Source organism: Dipodomys merriami, unplaced genomic scaffold (genome assembly GCF_024711535.1).
Source record: "Dipodomys merriami isolate MVZ:Mamm:240054 unplaced genomic scaffold, mDipMer1.0.p SCAF_57, whole genome shotgun sequence".
NCBI lineage: Eukaryota > Metazoa > Chordata > Mammalia > Rodentia > Heteromyidae > Dipodomys > Dipodomys merriami.
Window position 1 is genome coordinate 7,036,397 of NW_027206146.1, and position 19,893 is coordinate 7,056,289.

The following is a 19,893-nucleotide window of genomic DNA, read 5'->3' on the forward strand; positions in this document are numbered from 1 at the left end:
GAGGGGTAGCTGGTGAGGTCACAGGTAGAGAGCTGCTCTAGCTCTCTTCCTGTTCCTTGCGCTTTTACCGCAGTTGGTGAAGGAAGGAGCGTGTGTCTAAAGCAAAGCAGAGATTTGTTTCTCTGTTCCTAAATACACTTTCTGGTTACTGTGTGCCATACCTGTTCGTTCCTGATTCATCCGGCTTCAGTGGCCTGGGGGCCACTGACCACCATCTGTCTTTCACATGGAATGTGGACTTGTCCTAATAAGTTCGTAGTTAAGTGACAGTTAATTTTTCCTGTTGTCCTGATGTGGCCTGGAACCGGTGACTCACCCCTGTAATCCCAGCTCCCCAAGAGGCTAGGATCGAAGGATTATGGTGATCAATTCTAAGCCAGCCAGGGCAGGAAAGCCTGTGACTCATTTATCACCAATGAACTACGAGAAAACTGGAAATGGTGTTCAAAACAGTAAACCACTTAGCCATGAGCAAAAAGTGCTCAGGGACAGTGCCCTGAGTGCAAACCCTAGGATTCACATACACACACACACACACACACACACACACACACACACACACACACACACACACACACACACACACACACACACAGAGCATGGCATCTGATATTACACAAGTATTTGGTGGTTCTCAAATCTGCAAGGTCAGGACAAGGAAAGGAAGTCTGAGAAACTCTCCATGCGCCAGGAGCCTGAGGAGCCATGGAGACCATGACACCAGGGTCATGGCTGAGATCCTGGGGGAAGCAGAAGACACTGGAAGAGAAAAGCAGTGTGAGGACTCCGGGCGATCTTCTGAACCTCTACAGCCAGGCTCACAGCACCGCTAGTTACCCTCCATGCTCGCGGCTCCCTGCTGAAGCCCGGCTTCCTCTGCCAGAATTAACTCTCAGCTTGCCACAGGCACCTGGCAAGAAAGCCAGCCAGCCATGGTGGGAGAGCAGGTTACTTTCACAGTGAGATGAAGACAGTTAATGACCACCTTCAGTACCTGGATGAAAACCCAGATTCTGCCACCCCCTCCCCAGGGGCACTGGCCCATGACCAATAGCCAGGCACACAGGGATCCGCCATGGCTCAGGACTATGTGTGGTACCAGGGCATTCCTTTCCCTGCTGTGGGTTATAACCCTGAAGTCACAAAAGCAGCTTACGAGAAGCTGGTGCTGAAGGACGAGGACATCATCACGGTGACCTACCCCAAATCAGGTGAGCAGAGGGGGCTGCGGCTGTGTGGGAAAGGCCAGAGCTGCGCCCCACTCCCTCAAGCCTCCACATGGGGATGGTATAGTTGCTCATTTGTTTCTTTCCCTTCTTGGAAGAGGATCTCGCCAGCCCATTTCACAGGGATTTCTGTGTGCATGGTGTGTGAACGTACTGGAGAAATGCAGTAGCAAGGGGCCTATGGCAGAAGGTTTCCTGGGAGCAGGGGTAAGGAAGGGAGGGTGAATGCTGCAGATCTCAGAGACAATCACATCCAGTTTTGTTTTGTTTTGTTTTTTAATATGAATCTGAATGTAGTTGATTTGTTGATTTAGGCTTTTAAACATGATCTTTCAGCAGTTGTACCAAAGGTCTTTAGTGCCACGCTGCCCATTTCCCAGGGCCCAGTGCCTTGATCAATGCCACCCCTCCACGTACATTTTGGGACAAGTGTTTTACACCATCAACACGTGTGCACGCACCACCTACAGCCCAGGTGTTTTCATCAGGATTGCGTTTAATGATGGAGCTCCATTGGAGGCTGGCATAGGAGACGTCCTGGCTTTCTCAGTCCATGCATATGGGGGAGAGCTTTTTATTCTAGTATTTTATTTTTCTCAATATGTTTAAAGTCCTGTATGTAGCTCTCGTGGACATTTTTTTTTGTACATCCTAACATTTTTAATTTAGTACATGCTAAACACTATAGGATGTCACTTTTCAATTATTTACTTTGTGGGGGGGGGGGAATTTGCACTCAGGGTCTTGTACACGTTTGCCTCGCAGAACTATTTAGCTGGCACTTTACTATTTGAGCCAAATCTCTCATGTGGTACAGAGGGTGACCATTTCATAAGTCAGCCAATGAATACATTTGGTTTTGTTTGGTTTTTGAGAAGTACTCAGGCCTTGAGTTCAAGCCCCAGTACTGGCACAATAAGAAAAAAAAAAAACTCTCTTTAGGCAGTAGTTGGGAACCGGAAACTTCCAGCAAATACAAGGCAGTGGCAGAACAGGCCCTAATTGGGGGGGGGGGGGTGCGGCAAGGGGAGGAGCATCAGGATGGGGCGGAGCCAGCACGGAGCACACACTGCAAGGGAAATGCACTGAAAATCAGGCGCCAGGGCCGCACTGCAGGGATTTCAGGAACAGCCACGGGGTGGATCCATCCCAACTATCCACAGAGACTCGCTGCTTAACCCCAATAGGCCCCCAGGGGATAAATGGAGAGTGACGCCGATTACCAATGCAGAGCACTCAGACCCACACTGCCGCATGATTGGAGGACATATTGCTATTAGAAGCACACTAGGGCAGGCCGTCATGAGAAGACAGATGGTATGTGATTTGTACCATGTACAAAGCCCACAGCCGCCACAGCCTAAAGAGACAAGAGAGCTGTGGGGGCCTGGACAGGAGACAGGGGCAACTACATGTGTGTGCACAGCGTAGGTTTATAAGATGTTAAGATACTGTGGTAAGCCAGGCTCTGTGGTTCATGCCTGTCATCCCAGCTACTCAGGAGGCTGAGATCTGAGGATTGCCATTTAAAGCCAGCCTGGGTAGGAAAGTCCATGAGACTCTTCAAGAAACCACTCAGAAAACCGGAAGTGGCACTGTGGCTCAAGTGGTAGAGTACTAGCCTTGAGCTGAAGGGCTGAGGGACAGCGCCCAGGCCCAGATGGATTCAAGCCCCAAAACAACAGCAAAGAAAAATAAATAAGTTACCCGGGCATCCTGGCTCATGCCTGCAAGCTGACGAGGCTGTGCCTTTAGGGCTGGGCACAATGTTTGTCCTCATGCAAAGGGGGCATCTTTGTAGCAGTAGCCAGGGTGAAGTTTACTGATCACAGCGTTGCGGTTGGGTCTGGGCTGGAGGCAGGCTGCTACTGCAGCCAGAAGCTACCAGGCGCCTGGGTGACAGTTCACAATTGCAGTCAGGTCTGGTGTGCTCACGTGATTTCAGGGAAAGGGCTGAGGGCCTAAGATGGAGGTTGTTAAGTCACAGTGGAGGAGGACATAGTAACTTACACTCTTCGATGTTCAGTTCCTGGCAGAACACAGAACTACAACAGGAAAGAAAAGGAGATAGGCTTCCGCCCAGGTTTTTCTTGACAAGATTTTAATTTTACGAATCTTTTATGTTGAGAATAGGTGTAGATGCCACAAAACTTCAAAGAGGGCTCGAGGCCCTAAGTTCACTTCAGCAATATTGCCACCAAATCATTTCCCAAAGTACTCAATGCATTTTTGCTTCCGTTCTTTTTCTCTTTCCCCCAGGATCTCCATGCTCTAGGATTTCAGCCATGATTCTCCAGGTCATGATCTCCATGGCTCCTCAGGCTCCTGGGGGCAGGGAGAGTTTCTCAGACTTCCTTTCTTTTTCCTGACCTTGCAGATTTGAGAATCACCAGATACTTCTGTGACATCACAGGGAAAAGGTGTGTGTGTGTGTGTGTGTGTGTGTGTGTGTGTGTGTGTGTGTGTGTGTGTGTGTGTGTGTGTGTGTGTGTGTGTGTGTGTGTGTGTGCCAGTCCTTGGGAGGCCTGGGTACTGTCCCTGAACTTTTTTGCTCAAAGCTGGCACTTTACCACTCTGAATCATGGCAGCACTTCCAGTTTTCTAGTGGTTCATTGGAAATACGGATCTTGTGGACTTTCTGCCTGGGCGGTCCTCAAACCTCAATCTTCAGGTCGTAGCCTCTTGAGCAGCTTGCTTACCAGCATTAGCCACAAGCTCCTGCCTTTGTAAGATTTGTTCATAGCTGGGATGCTATAAATGGAAGAATAAGTCAGGACATAGTCCCACAGGAACAGCTCCAGAGGAAATCTTGCCATCTTCTCCTGGAATGTTTTGTCGAATTCTTCAGCCTGGGCTACGGTGAAGTGGTTTTTCCAGTCCCCTACAATGCCTAGAGGCAGTGGAGAAATGCTGAGATCAGACCATGCAATGGGTATGAATGGTGCAGGCAGGCCTCTGGCTCCCTGCTCCAGCCCTACCACGTCCTTGCTGTGGACTTTGGAGCTCAGAGAAAAGAACTCCCAGAAGAACTCTGTGTCTGTGTGTCTGTGTGTGCAGAAACAGAGGATTTCAATGTAGTTTCAAACTCTTCAGTTTCACAGGGAAATCTCTGGATCATAGAGCTACAGATTGCCTAGACTCTAACGTGTCAGCCAACAAGAAATAGAAGGAGTGAACGAATATGACTACATAAAATTAAAGAATGTCTGCTCACCAAAATCAAAAACCCAATGTGGGAGACATCGGCTTGTGTGACCCCATCTGAGCTCCTGTGTGTGGTAAGGGTGCATGTTGATATGCATTTCCTCTGGGGGAGGAAGGGGAGCCCACCCCCAGCTCCTCCAAGCCAAGGTCCAATGCCTGGCACCAGACTCAGGTGAAGGTTTGCGGGAAGTGCTATGCGTGCTCCTGCTAATTAACCCCATGGAACAACGCGTCCAGACTCCTTTCATGTTTTTTAACAGAGCGCCACCTGCACTTTGCTTCCTCTTTATTAATCTTTAATCACATGGAAATGTTCCACCTTTGACAACTCTTCCCACTCACTGATTAAAGGTTACCAACTTTTAGTATCCACATACCCCCCCCAAATTGTTTAAGGTCAACTTTCTGTCCCATGATTGTCCCGTGACTGTCTCATAACAGTCCCATGACTACAGACTTACCTTCTATGCCCCTATGCCATAGATAAGCATGTGATATTTTGTTGAAGTTGGTTTTTGTTTTTGTTTTTGGTCATGGGGGATGAACTCTAGGCCTGGGCACTGTCCCTCAGCTCTTCAGCTCAGGACTAGCACTCTACCACTTGAGCCACAGTGCCACTTCGGGCTTTTTCTGCTTATGGGGTGCTGAGGAATTCAACCCAGGGCCTCATGCATGCAAGGCAAGCACTCTATCACTGAGCCAACTTCCCAGATGGTGTATGATGTTTTAATAAACTTTGTTTATACCCACATGGTACGGTCCCTTTCTGCCTACAAGGCACGTGTTCCCACATTACTGCTGAGGAATCAGCAATAACCCAACAACAAGAAAACAAAACCAGTTTCAGTGGGGGAGAGAATCTGCAGCAACTGTTTGTTGGATGCAGGGCAATCATACAGAAAGTACAAAGAGCTTAAAGTTGTACAAGAACCAAACACTGCCCATTCTTAGATGGGCAATGGAATTGAAAAGCCTTTCTAAGACAAAGAAATAAAAAATGTCTAAAAGATACATAAAGCCAGCTGAGTGCTGGTGGCTCATCCTCGATATCCTAGTAACATAAGAGGCTGAGTTTTGAAGTGAGCTCTGGGCAGGAAAGCCCATGAGACTCTTATCTCCAATGAACTACCAAAAAGCTAGAAGTGGAATTGAGGCTCAAGCCTTGCGTAAAAATTTAAACAACAACAACAACAACAACAACAGAAAAACCCACTCAGCAATAGCATTCAGGCCTTCTGTTCAAGTCCCAGGATCAATACACACATTAAAAAAAAAACCATAAAGCCCTATTGATGGAGCAAGGGTCTGTTAAGGATTTCCTCCTTCTTGATCTCTGACAGATGTTTAAACCACAGTCATTCCATACCTCTCCCGGTCATTAGGACTGCAGCAATGTTGTAATTCTCACTCAGCAGGCTGTAATTGTACATCATGTTTTCTTTCATGGCCTGGAAATATCTGTTCTCTAGGACCAAGTTCAGCTCTTTGGGGTCCAGCTTCTTCCCCAGGAACTGACAGATCTTCTCCACAGTGCTCCTCGTGTCCTGCAAGAAGGAAAAGCAGGACAAGGAGAACACAGAGCGGCTCTCAGGAGGAGGGAGCTGTGGAGGGAGGACAAGAAGGGACAGACAGCCAAGCACTATGACAGACTCCTATGACAGAGGCTGAGCTGGGAGCAGGGAGGGAGGAAGGGATGAGAGAGGGATAGGAAGGAGGACTGGAAGGATTTGATCCAAGCACCGAGCACCGGGATGTCATTTTATGGTTTGTGGCAGCACAACCAGAGCACAGAGGCTGGAGATGTCCCAGACCTAGAGAAAAGCATCTGAAGTGGGGCCCTGGTGACTCCCATTTGTCATCCTATCTACTCAGGAGGCTGAGATCTAAAGATCCTGGTTCAAAGCCAGCCCAGGCAACATAATCTATGAGACTTTTATCTGCAATTAACCAGCAGGAAAGTGGAAGTGGAGCCATGGTTCCAAGTGGAAGAGACAAGCCTTGAACAGAAAAGCTCAGAGACACCATACAGTCCCAGAGTTCAAGCCCCAAGACTGACTGAAAAAGAAAGAAGCGAGAGAAAAGCCTAATTTGAGAAATATCAAAAGGAAGATCAATACACTAGTTACTACAGTGCCCCACAGCTAATCTCAGTACACCCCAGACTTCTCTAAAGTCTTTTGTGTTTGTCAGTTGTGGGTCTTGAACTCTGGGCCTGGATGTTGCTGTTGAGCCTTTGAGCTTAAGGCTAGCACTCTATCAACTGAGCCAGAGTTCCACATCAGCTTGTTGCTGATTCACTGGAGAGAAGAGTCTCATGCATTTGCCTGCTGGTGCTGGCTTTGAACCACAATCCTCAGATCTCAGCCTCCTGAGTAGCTAGGATGGTGAAATCTGACAGGTGGCGTGGGGTCTTTGAAGAAAGGGAGACCCATGATCAGGAGGTAATAATGGGGTGGAGTGCATGGAAAATGGATCGTTGCCTTCTTCAGTGCCTCATAGCTGAGCACCAGCACATTCTCCCTCTCCCTCGTGGACATCCAGCCTCAAACATGTGCAAACCATGACCCATACAGCACTGCAGGGTGGGTAATGAAGGACAAATAATCAACTCCTGGACGTCCAGATGTGGTCTATGATCTCCACATGTTTCCCCTTGTCCCCATAGCTTCCTCCAGGTAGAACTGACAAAAAATTCTCGTGCATATTTGTCCTGACCCGCAGGACTTCAACGAGGGCAGTGAACCTAAGCGAGAAGGAATGAAGGGACAAGAGACACGAAGAAGGACAGCAAGACAAGGATTCTGATCAAGCTGCCAAATTTTATTTTTTACACTGGGGTATTTATATGCTTAGAATAAGGAAGCTTTTTCATTGGGCGTAGCAGCTGCAGGATGCTTGCTTAGGGCAGTGAAAAGGTGGTTGTTAGCAGCTACCGGGTGTTTGTATGGGGGGTGAAAAGGTGGTCCTTAGCAGCTACTAGGGGGTGAAAAGGTGGTTGTTAGCAGCTACCGGTATTTGTATGGGGCAGGATGAAAAGACCGGATTCTGTGAACAGCCTCCTGATGTTCCAGTGAGATAGTCAAGCTTATCATGCAGATAGACTCCCTGCAGGGCTCTCGACATCTTCCCCTTTCTTATTTAGAAAACTGACCATCAATTGTTTTTTTTTTTTTTTTTTGTCAGTCATGGGGCTTGAACTCTGGGCCTGGGCGCTGTCCTTCAGCTCTTCAGGTCAAGGCGAGCGCTCTACCACTTGAGCTACAGCGCCACTTCCAGTTTTCTGGTGGTTTATTGGAGATAGGAGTCTCACGGTCTCTCCTGCCTGGGCTGGCTTTGAACCGCGATCCTCAGATCTCAGCCTCCTGAGTAGCTAGGATTACAGGCATGAGCCACCAGCGCCCGGCTGACCATCAATTGTTGGCTGCTCTTTTTAAGGGGGTGACAGAGGCTCTGTTCCTCTAAGGGGCCAGGGTTTTTCCTCCGCTCCGAGCAAGCGTCCTCACTCGGGGAGGGGAATTTTACAGGCCTTGGCATGTTTTTTGAGGAGACGGCTTGTGGGTATGCATGCCAACCGTCATGCACCAGAGCTTGCCACTCAGGGGTCTTGGGTTTTGGGATCTCGCAGATCCATCCCCCTGCAGTCTTACCTGCACCCTTGATTTGAACATTTTTTCTTCCTCCCATAGGTGCATCCTCCCCCAAGCGGAGGGGCCTATAGGAGGAGGGGCGAACCTATCCCTTATGGCAATAGGTCTTGCCCGTTGAATGGTCAGGAGTTATGAATAAGGAGGGTTTTCTAAATAAGAAAAAGAAGGGGGGCTGTTTTCCACTGGAACAAGCTCATGGCAAAAACACTAATTAAAAGCCTGGGGTAAATCCTAGATCTCAATGCCGCAGTCTGCCATATCAAGGCGATGGTGATGAACCTGTATGGGCTTAGAAACCAAGAGATTAATCTGTTATTTAATAAATTCAAACAGGAAGGTCCACGTCTGGAGTTCTAGCGGCATCTGTAAGAGAAAAGTCATCATCCTCAGGGGGAAGGTTTCCCCTGGGTTGTGGTAAGCCATTAACCTGTTTTATCAAACATTCTGGCAGCCACCTTGGGGCCGCTTGTTCTTGATCTAAAAGACAAAGAGTGGCAGGGAGTGGTCTACCTGTAGCTTGAGAGGGCATTGCCCCTTGGCTTTGTTTGCCGAAAGTATGCGAGCTGGGGACTGAACCCTGAAATGCCTTGGTAAAGGCAGCACCTATGGCGAGTCCCATGGCATGAGCAGTTCCTATTCCAGCACAAAGCCTGAGGAACTCAGAGAGGTCACCCTTGTTTTTATGTGGTTGGAGGACATCTTGAATGCCGGATTAGCATTTTCAAAGGCAAGATGTTTAACAAAGGCACTTTCACTTTTACTAGGCCCAAGAAGCCTTTCTGCAGCCAAGTTAAGCTGCAAGACAAAGTCACTGTAGGGTTCCTCTGGCCCCTGTCTAACTTTTGCCAGGGAAGTAGTAGCCGATCCCTTTTGAGGGAGATGCTTCCAAGCATGAAGGCCAGCATTTTGAATTTGTGCCAAAAGTCCGGTAGGAAAGCGCGCCTGTTTAGCATTGGTATCAAAGGGTGCATTACCCAAAAGTTTAGTATAGGTCCAGGTTTTTGAAGATGTTTTAGCCAAATTTTTTTGCGCGGTCTCTCTACATTGTTCCTTAAAGTCCGCATTCCATAAAACAAAATCACCCCCACTAAGGGTGGCACGGGCCAGGAACTTCCAATCATTAGGGGTGAGCCAGCGCGCACTTTGGTTTTCTAACAAGGCTAACGTATAAGGCGCAGTCGGGCCATATTGGGCACATGAATTTGTAAGCTTTTCAACAAACCGGAGGCTAAGCCTCTTATACTCTTGTTGGCCTTTTCCCTGAGTGAGTAGTTCCTCTTCATCCCCAGTATCCTGCTCTTCATCCTCCTTTTCCTCCTCTTCTGATTCGTCCTCCTCACTCTCTGAGATCCTATCTGTCTGGCTCCGAGTTACTGGAAAGGCGAGAACTGATTGATGGCCTGATCTAACCTCAATTTTATCAGGCGTTTTTGGCGTATCGGCCAAGGCCAGTATGCGGAGTTCATAATCAAGGGACCGCAGTTCTTTTAAAAGTTGAAGGTGTTCTCGCCTATGTTGAAGAGTCTCGCGTAAAGGTGCCAGGTTAGGTAAAGGGGGGGGAGAAAAAACATCTGGATCTGGAGGGGCAGTGGGCCCTTGAAAGGCTGGGTCACAAAAGGGAGGGGGAGCATAGGAGGAATGCGGAATATTTGAGGTAGAGGGTTTAGTCTGAGGTAGGGGGTTACTGAGTAAGGGGGGCCAATCAGGCTGATGATATTGGGCCGCCTCCTCTTCCAGGGTGGCCTCCTCCTCGGGATTTAAATTATTCTGAGGGGAATGGGCAGCCTGGGGTACAGGATAATAATGTTCATCTACCTTTTGAGAAGGAGTTTCAAGATCTAATACAACCGATGGGCAAGCCGCGGGGGGCCGAGAGGCATTTTGGAGAACCTCCTCTCCTGTTTTTACAAGTTTTAAAATTCCACTATCAAATAGAGAACCTTTTAAAACTTCATTAATCAAATTCCAATAGGAAAAGGCGGTAGCAGGAACCTTTTCCGGACCAAAGGTTTCATAAACAATCTTTTAAACAATCTCCTACTCTTTGCCATCTTTTTGCATCTATGATTCCTACAAGTCCTCTATGAATGAGAAAAATAATTTTAAATCCTTTTTCTTAACCCGCGTTCCCCGTGTCTTGAAGGCCTCCCTGAGGTCTGACAGAAATAGATCATGTGACGACATTGCTTGTCCCATGGTGGGTCACTCACCTTGCGCCATCCCCACTCTCCTCCTGGATCTGTCTCTCGGTGGGGTCTGTTGAGGCAATCTCTCGATCTCGGACTGTACTTGGCCAAGTTTTCCTGGAGGACGGCGTTCCTTCCTTAGTCAGAGGCTCGAGCCCCACGTTGGGCGCCAGTTGTCCCGACCCACAGGACTTCAACGAGGGCAGTGAACCTAAGCGAGAGGAATGAAGGGAAAAGAGACACGAAGAAGGACAGCAAGACAAGGATTCTGATCAAGCTGCCAAATTTTATTTTTTACACTGGGGTATTTATATGCTTAGAATAAGGAAGCTTTTTCATTGGGTGTAGCAGCTGCAGGATGCTTGCTTAGGGCAGTGAAAAGGTGGTTGTTAGCAGCTACCGGTATTTGTATGGGGCAGGATGAAAAGACCGGATTCTGTGAACAGCCTCCTGATGTTCCAGTGAGATAGTCAAGCCTATCATGCAGATAGACTCCCTGCAGGGCTCTCGACACATATTTACCTGGGTGCCAGTGGCTCACACCTGTCATCCTAGCTCCTGAGGAAGCTGAGTAGTGAGGACCTTGGTTCAAAACCAGCCTTGACAGAAAAGCCCCAGAATATCTCTCTGTCTCTATCTCTGTGTCTCTCTCTGTTTCTCTCTGTCACTGTCTGTCTGTCTGTCTGTCTGTCTGTCTGTCTCTCTCTCTCTCTGTCTCTCTGTGGTCATGGTGGTGCTTGAGTTCAGGGCCTAGCCCCTGTCCCTGAACATTGTACTGAAATCTAGCACTCTATGCAATGAGCCATCGCTCCACTTCCGGCTTTTTTTCTGATTCATTATAGATGAGTCTTGTGGACTTTTCCTGCCTGTGCAGACTTCAAGCCACAACTCTCGGATTGCAGTCAGCTGGCTGGGTAGCTAGGATTACATTCCTGAGCTACTGGCACTTGATTCATGAGAGTCTTATGGACAATTATTTGCCAAAAAGATGGAAGTGGAGCTGAGAATCCAGAGGTAGAACACTAGCCTTGAGAGAACAAGTAAGGGAAAATGCCCAGGCCCAGAGTTCAAGTCCCAAGACACACACACACACACAATTTTTATATCCCCTCACTTCACAACCTACTCACCACTGTCTTGGATGAACCATTCATAATACTGCTGCAGTGACTGCAGATTCTTCATGAGCTGTGATTGACCCCAGAAATGACAGCCAGACACAAGGACATCCTTTGGATTTCTTTTTTTTTTTGGGTCCGGTCATGGGGCCTGAACTCTGGGCCTGAGCGCTGTCCCTCAGCTGTTCAGCTCAAGGCTAGCGCGCTACCACTTGAGCCACAGCGCCACTTCTGGCTTTTTTCTTATGTGGTGCTGAGGAATCGAACATAGGGCCTCATGCATGCAAGGCAAGCACTCTACCACTGAGCCACCTTCCCAGCCCCCATCCTTTGGATTTCTGATGACATAGATCACCTTGAAGGGAGAAAGGAGAAGACTAAAAAATCATGACCATCTTTCCCACATGTAGGTCTTGATCTCCCCTCAGCCAAGGTCTACATGATGGGACAAGCATCAAAGGATCAACCATCTGCCAGTGTCTTACTAGAACACTAATTTATTTTTATTTGTTTGTGACAGTCCCGGGGCTTGAACTCTCAGCCTGTGCACTAAACCTGAGCTATTTAGCTCATGTTTAGGGCTCTACCACTTTGAGCCCCAGCACCACTTTCTGGTTTTCTGCCGGTTCTTTGGAGATATTAGTCTCATTCACTTTTCTGCCTGGGCTGGCTTTGAACCATGATCCTTAGATCTCAGCCTCCTGAGTAGCTAGGATGACAGGCATGAGCCATGGGGTCTGGCTTTGGCACTGGCTTTTGATGGGGTGAAGATCAAAGAAAGGACAGGCAAGTGGTTCTGCCTAAAGTTTATCTGTAAACCCTGGTTGAGCTTAAGGTAGATTTGGAAGACTCTGGCCTCCAGGTCATCTGTGAGGGCCCAACTGCACTGGTCCACATTTTGGGCCTGAGGTCTCTCCACTGGTGAATGTGATCCCAGGACCACGGTGAATGACTGCAGGTGAATGCAGCTTGCTCTCATCTCCAGGTCTCTATTATGAGGTCAAGATTGAAAAGCATCGATTGAGCCGGTGGCTCACATCTGTCATCCTAGCTACTCAGGAGGCTGAGGATTGTGGCTCAAAGCCAGCCCAAGCAGGAAAGTCTGTGAGACTCTTATCTGTACAAGTAACCACCAAAAGAGGATCAGTGGCTGAATTGGTAAAGCTCTAGACTTGAGCAATAAAGCTCAGGGATAGGTGCCCAGGCCTTGAGTTCAAGCCCCAGAACTAGAACTCCATCCTCCCCCACAAAAAAAGCATTTACTGAACATTTATTGAGCACTGAGCACTGACCTTGGCCTTGGAAGTGAAGAAAGACTTGGGGAAGAGTTGGATGGGGAGGTGGGAGGTGAGGAGCTGGGGCCCCTCCTTCCTGTCCTTAATGATTTTGGCTCTACTTTTAGCCTGGATCCATGAGGATTCATCCCAGATGGGCACAGACCAGATCCACTCCGGATCCCCTTGCTGTGAATGAGACACAGGATCTCAATCATCCAGTTGGTTCCTGGAGACAGAAGGAAAGTGAAGGTCACTCATTTCTGCCTGAATTATGTTAAAAAAAAATGACAGTAAAATATACATAAACCTTACTGTTATCAACTTTGTTCAGCATACATTCCTTTGTCCCAGAAGGCCTGTGTGTGTGTGTGTGTGTGTGTGTGTGTGTGTGTGTCCACCCATGCCAGTCCTGGTACTTGAACTCAGAACCTGTGCGCTGTCCCTGGATTTTTCTGCTTCATATTGGTGCTCTCTATACCTTGAGCCACAGTTGCACTGAACAGTTTTTCTTCATTCATTGGAGTTGAGAGTCTCACAGATTTTCATGCCAAGGCTGGCTTTGAACCTCGATTCTCAGATCACAGCCTCCTCAGTAGCTAGGATGGCAAGAGATATCCACCAGTACCTGGCCTATGCTGGTATTTTTACAGGTAATAAATGTACACTGTCCACACGTGTGTAGTTGCCCCCCCCCCCACCGTCTCCTGTCCAGGCCCCCACAGCTCTCTTGTCTCTTCTAGGCTGTGGTAGCTGTGGGCTTTGCACATGGTGCAAATCAAACACCTCTTGCCCTCTTGTGTTTCCAATCACAATATGTCCTCCAATCATGCTGTGGAGTGGGTCAGAGTGCTCTGCATTGGTAATCAGCATTAAGCTCCATTTATCCCTTGAGGCCTATTGGGGTTAAGCAGCGAGTCTCTGTGGATAGTTGGGATAGATCCACCCCGTTGGCTGTTCCTGAAATCCCTGCAGTGCGGCCCTGGCACCTGATTCTCAGCGCATTTCCCTTGCAGTATGTGCTCTGTGCTGACTCCGCCCCATCTGGTGCCCCGCCCTTCACCCCCACACACACCCAATTAGAGCCTGTTCTGCCACTGCCTTGTATTTGCTGGAAGTTTCCAGGTCCCAACTACTGCCTAAAGGGAATACTTTTCTTTCTTTTAGTGTCAGTCCTGGCACTTGAACTCAAGGTCTGGATGCTTTCCAAAAAGAATGCCCCAAACAAATGTATTCATTGGCTGACTTATGAAATGGTCACCCCTCTGGACAACAGTGCAGATTTGACTCAAGTGGTAGAGTGCCAGTTAAATAAGCAAGCCAAGCACGTCCAAGACCTTGAGTTATAATCCTAGTACTGCCTTCCACCAAATTAATGATTGAAAAGTTATATCCTTAAGCGCTTAGCATGTATTAAATAAGACATGTTAGCATTTATCTAAAAGATGTCCACAAGTGCTAGATATAGATCTGCAAAAATATTGAGACAAATACTAGAATAAAAAGCTTTCCCCCATATTCATGGACTGAGAAAGCCAGCACGTCTCTTATGCCAGCCTCCAGTGTAGCTCCAATATTAAACACAACTCCGATTAAAAACACCTGGGCTGTAGGTGGTGCGTGCACACGTGCTGATGGTGTGAAACACTTGTCCCAAAATGTATGTGGAGGGGTAGCATTGATCAAGACGCCAGGCCCTGGGAAATGGGCAGTGTGGCACTGAAGTCCTTTGGTACAACTGTTGAAAGATCATGTTTAAAAGCCTAAATCAACAACTACATTTAAAAAAATGAATGATTACAAAGGAAAAACTGGATGTGATCCTTCTATGAGATCTATAACATTTAACCTCAGACACCCACCTCTTCCCACTAGGCATTCTCGAAGGCCTAATTCTGCCATAGGCTCAACTCTACCAGTACCTTCACCAGCCCACCATGCACACGGGAGTCCCTGTGACATGGGCTGGTGAGATCCTCTTCCATGAAGGGAAAGAAACAAATGAGCTACTCTTCCATTCCCACGTGGGAGGCAAGATGGAATGGGGCACAGGCCTGGCCTTTCCCACGCAGCTGCAGCCCCTGTTTGGGGGGTAGGTCACTGTGATAATATCCTCATCCTTCAGCACAAACTGCTCATGGGCTGCTTTTATGGCTTCAGGGGTGTACATCTTGGAAGGGAAAGGAATGCCCTGTTACCACACATAGTCCTGAGCCATTGCGGAACCCTGGGTGCCTGGATCTTAGTAGCAGGTACTGTCACTGCCACTGGGGAGGGGGTGGCAGAGTCTGGGTTTTCATCCTGGGTGGTGGAAAATCATTAATCCTCTTCATTTCATTCTGCAATTAACCTGCTCACTCACCATGTCTGGCTGGCTTCATTCAAAGGTGGTCTGTGACCAACTGAGATTTAATTCAGGGGAATGAAGCCAGGCCATGGAGCCCGATGTTTGTCAAGGGTCATAGCTCTCTATTCTGAGCATGGCGACAGAGGTTAAGAAAGTTGCCAAGAGTCCTCACACTGTATTTTTCTTCCCATTTCTTCTGCTTCTTCCAGGATCTCAGCCATGACCCTAGCGTCTTGGATCTCCATGGCTCCTCAGGCTCCTGGGGGCAGGGAGAGTTTCTCAGACTTCCTTTCCTTGTCCTGACCTAGATATGTTTGAGAAACCCCAAATACTTCAGTCACATCACTCATGATGATGATGATGATGGTGGTGGTGGTGGTGGTGGTGGGTATGTGGGTGGGTATGTGTGCCAGTGCTGGGGCTTGAACTCAGGTCCTGGCTACTGTCTCTGAGCTCTCTTGCTCAAGGATAGCACTCTACCATTTCGAGCCACAGTGCCACTTCCAGTATTTTTGGTGGTTCATGGCAGATAAGATTCTCACAGACTTTCCTACCCAGACAAGTGTTTCAATCTATCAGCATCTGTGCCCCTGCCACCTACTTCAAACCACAATTCTCAGATTTCAGCCTCTGCATCGCTGAGATGACAAGTGTGAGCTCAGTACCTGGCTGTACGTGCCCATGGGCACCTTGTCAGCCTACAAGGTGCCAACCAGCAGCCACAGGTGATCACACACCACTGGAGTGACAGTCCCCAAGATGACACACTGCTGGGGGTGACAGGAGACCACAGTGGTCCTCAACCTGCTGCAGATTCAGCTAAAATCATGGGCAGATGTGGCCCTCCAAAACCAGAGGGCCCTAGAGTTACATTTTACATTTTACAATTGCTAACTGCTGGTTTTGCTTTTGTAAACTTGCTCGCCCTAGCACTAACCCCCCTCCCTTCTGGAAATAAGTAATGGAGTAAAAAGTCTCTCGGAGCCCAGATGCCGGCCCAGATGCCGGCCCCTGGGACAAGGTTTGTGGTCATAGATAAAGAACAAACAGGTATGTTTTTCTGGTTCCTGTTTGAAAATTCCCTAAGTGGCCAAATGGAACCCAAGATAGGGACCCAAGATAGGGACCCAAGATAAGGACCACCTGGCAAGTCCAGCAAACTAGGCCAAATGTTAATCAATCACAAGCCTGTAATTATGTAAACTACCTGACCCTTACCTCCCAGAGTGACTATCTCCATTTGAGCATCCATGCCAATTGTTTTATTACAAAGAGTGTTATAAACTTCCCCGTGTAGTAAAAAATGATTGCTAGGGTGTATAGTGACCTCTAATTACCAGACACCTTGTGTTATGTGTAAATCTTGGGGTTTCTGCCTTTAAAAATGCCTGTAACCGCTGCTCAGGGCTTCCTGTCTGCCCTGGACAGAGAGCCCGTTTGCGCAAACGCCAAATAAACTCCTCTTGCTTATTGCATCTCCCGGCCTGGAGTCTGAGTTTTCTGGGGCGCCCCCCCTCTTGACGAAAGTATCCCAGAAGTCTGGGGTCTTTCAGAACCCACCTTTTCTTGGGAAAAGAGTGTTGCTACTATATTAACAAGACTGGCAGAATAAAACAAAGCATAAAAGCTATAAAAAGATAGCTGCTAAACTAAGAAGCAATTGGGAATCTCAAGTGGTTGACAGCTCCTTCTTGGGATCAGTCACTCCCTGGCCTATGCTTCTCTTGGGTCCGCTGGCAGCAATTTTTTTTGTCTTTTACTACAGAATATTCTCACAGAAAAGACGAGGACCTTTACCAGTGTGTCTAGCAAATACTTCTTGGATGGTACCTGATTGAGCAACCATTTACAAACAACCTGTTGACTCCTTTGCTCCTTCTCAGCAGGAAGTAGCTCCAGAAGAAATGCCCTCCATCCTTACTCTCCACCCAGGACCCATACCTATTAAACAACAAAGGGGGGAATGTTAGTATGTCCTCTTCCATGTGGAGCTGTACTGTCTCCATCCTAGGCCCTCAGCATGAATCTCTAGCCCCCAGCTGAATCAGTGGAAGGGGCTCCAACCAGACCTGAACGCTATCCTGCCCATCCCAAAGAAAAGAGAACTCTTCCTGGGACCCCTGCAGGTTTCTTAGCCATCAGTCCACATTCCTGCTCTCTGCCCAGATCTAAACTCTGCCCTGCCTACACACTATCTTCAGTGACCTGGTGCGTACACAGAGCACCTTCCCCCTCTAGTCCTGGGACTGTATAAGGATGTCCCTGGTGGGGCTGGGAAGGTGGCTCAGTGGTAGAGCGCTTGCCTTGCATGCCTGAGGCCCTGGCTTCGATTCCTCAGCACCACATAAGCAAAAAGAAAAAAGCCGGAAGTGGTGCTGTGGCTCAAGTGGTAGAGCGCTAGCCTTGAGCTGAAGAGCTGAGGGACAGTGCCCAGGCCGAGTTCAGGCCCCACGACCGGATCCAAAAAAAAAGGATGTCCCTGGAAAAAGACAGGTGCCCTTTCTCTCTCTCCCTTGAGGGAGGTAGCCTTGTCAACACCGGCTGACAATAAACTCCTTTGTTGTATGTGACTACGTCCGTCCAAGTGATCTTCTGGGATGGGTGATTTCAGGGGTTGTGTTTAATAATGGAGTTAAAATAGAGGCTTGTATATGAGATATGTTGGCTTTCTGAGTCTGTAAGGGTCGAGAAGCTTGCCACACAAAAGGAAGACTCCAAGAGACGTTCTCTCATGCAAAAAGCAAGGGGATTTATTCACCAAGCATGCATGGGACTCACTGAACACGCAGGAGCAGAGAGCCCCGAGCATAGAATCAGCACAGTTTTTAAAGTATTGAACAAACAACTTTAAGGAACTTTTACATAAGAAATTACATGATTGGTTGACCTTTACAGAAAAATGTCCTTGGCCCATAGCTTGACCGAAAACGGTTACGAGTCACACCCGGACCAACAGAATGCATGGCATGTCTCGCCCCGGGCTCTGAAGAATGGGTTGGTTAACAACTCTTAGTCCTAGGTGGGTGGGGGGCAACACCACTTGGGGGCTAACACCTGCCTTAAGCAAACGCCATCTATGGCTCCAAGAATTGTGCATGGCTTTCTGTCATAAATTCCTAGCATTGGGGCTAAAGTGGATCACGAGTCAAGTCGCAGAACTGAGATGGAGTGTTAATGGAGTTGCTTAGGTTTCTTAAAACATTATATTTCTTCCCTAGGGCCTTACTGCCCCGGCCTTCCGGGAATGGCGTTGCAGCTGTGGGGGGATGATTCTGAGGAAAACCCATAAAATCATCTAGTGAAGAACGCAAAAAAAATCATATATATATAATATATATATATATTATATATAATATATATATATATATATATATATATATATATATATATAATGACAGCACCTAACAGCCATTTTTGCTTCTGTATGAATTGCTTTGTACTAGATGATTGTATGGTTTTTGTATGATTTTAACTGTGACTGGTTTTAGTTACTTAGTAGTGGAATGTCAGCCTGGGAGCCTAGAGTTGCTTAGTAAAAGACTTCAAAGGGTTTACAGCTCTGACCAAGGGGGCAAAGTCCTCAGAATCATCCCCCAAAGCTGCAACGCCCCTCCCAGAGGCCAAGGCAGTAAGGCCCTAGGGAAGAAATATAATGTTTTAAGAAACCTAAACAACTCCATTTTTGTTTAACACTCCATCTCAGTTCTGCGACTTGACTCGTGATCCACTTTAGCCCCAATGCTAGGAATTTATGACAGAAAGCCATGCACAATTCTTGGAGCCATAGATGGCATTTGCTTAAGGCAGGTGTTAGCCCCCAAGTGGTGTTGCCCCCCACCCACCTAGGACTAAGAGTTGTTAACCAACCCATTCTTCAGAGCCCGGGGCGAGACATGCCATGGTCCGGGTGTGACTCGTAACCTTTTTCGGTCAAGCTATGGGCCAAGGACATTTTTTCTTTTTTTTCTTTTTTTTTTTATTTTATTTTATTTGAGAACATACTGTACAGAGGGGTTACAATTACATTGGCAGGATAATGCATACATTTCTTACCAAGCATTGCAGCCTCCTCCTTTGTTTACCCTTCACCTCCCTTCCCAGCCTCCCCCCTCCCCTGCACCCAATCATACCCCCCTCCCCCCCCACACCGACATTGTAAAGCTTGCTTTGACATGACAGGACATTTTTTCTGTAAAGGTCAACCAATCATTATTTGCCCAGTTTAGCTTGCTTTAAATGTAAATGTTAACCAATCATGTAATTTCTTATGTAAAATTTCCTTAAAGTTGTTAGTTCAATATTATAAAAACTGTGCTGATTCTATGCTCAGGGCCTCTTAGCGTCACTGGTTACCATGTGCGCAGAGGACCAAGCTCGAGCTTGCAATAAAGCGGCTCTTTGTTGCTTACATTGATCGTGGTCTCTGGTGGTCTTCTGGGGGTCCCCGAATTTCGGTATAACACTAGCACAAAGTATAACACTAGTACAGAAGCAAAAATGGCTGTTAGGTGCTGTCTATATATTTTTACGTTCTTTATTTTACGTTCTTTAAAGTTCTTTATTCTAGCTTTTTATTTCTCTTAATAGTTTTAAAGTTCTATTCCTAGCACTTGTGGATATCTTTTTGATAAATTCTAATGTTTTATTTATTTAGTACATGCTAAATACTTAATGACATTACTTTTCAATTATGTACTTTTTTGTGGGTACTGCAATTTGACCTCAAGGCCTGGCACTTGCTTGGCTAGCTTATTCCACTGACAGACTACACTTGAGCTAAATCTCTCATGTTGTACAGAGAGGTTACAATTTCATAACTCAGGTAATAAGTACAATTGTGGCATCATGTTTTTGTTTTGGTGTTGTTTGTTTGTATTTTTTGAAAAGCACA

General features: G+C 47.4%; 1 protein-coding gene and 1 long non-coding RNA gene across 4 annotated transcripts; one reads left to right on the forward strand and one right to left on the reverse strand.

Annotated features, from left to right (window-relative positions):
• The first annotated feature begins 166 nt into the window (after positions 1 to 166).
• Positions 167 to 12,940, forward strand: LOC138812848 (3-beta-hydroxysteroid sulfotransferase-like). 3 transcript variants are annotated; one of them, XM_070001072.1, is made up of 3 exons: positions 167 to 1,211; positions 3,604 to 3,646; positions 4,320 to 5,163. In XM_070001072.1, exons 1-3 carry the CDS (start codon positions 1,076 to 1,078, stop codon positions 4,390 to 4,392), a joined length of 252 nt encoding a protein of 83 aa, XP_069857173.1. In that variant the 5' UTR covers positions 167 to 1,075; the 3' UTR covers positions 4,393 to 5,163. The 3 variants fall into 3 exon arrangements, 1 of the variants encoding a protein (XP_069857173.1); XR_011367644.1 differs by lacking the exon at positions 167 to 1,211 and adding an exon at positions 12,784 to 12,940 and having other exon boundaries at positions 3,154 to 3,646; positions 4,320 to 4,504; XR_011367645.1 differs by lacking the exon at positions 3,604 to 3,646.
• LOC138812850 (uncharacterized) lies at positions 3,348 to 10,592 on the reverse strand. Its single transcript, XR_011367646.1, has 3 exons — positions 10,288 to 10,592; positions 5,797 to 5,974; positions 3,348 to 4,116 (listed from the first exon to the last, which is right to left on the reverse strand). It is a non-coding gene; the product is annotated as an uncharacterized lncRNA (long non-coding RNA).
• Positions 12,941 to 19,893: the final 6,953 nt, after the last annotated feature.

Bases quoted from the DNA above. Each gene is read 5' to 3' on its own strand.
- LOC138812848 (XM_070001072.1), top strand. From the start codon at position 1,076: ATGGCTCAGGACTATGTGTGGTACCAGGGCATTCCTTTCCCTGCTGTG. The intron at 1,212-3,603 runs GTGAGCAGAGGG...CTGACCTTGCAG, and splicing joins GGTGACCTACCCCAAATCAG to ATTTGAGAATCACCAGATAC. The intron at 3,647-4,319 runs GTGTGTGTGTGT...CAAACTCTTCAG, and splicing joins TGTGACATCACAGGGAAAAG to TTTCACAGGGAAATCTCTGG.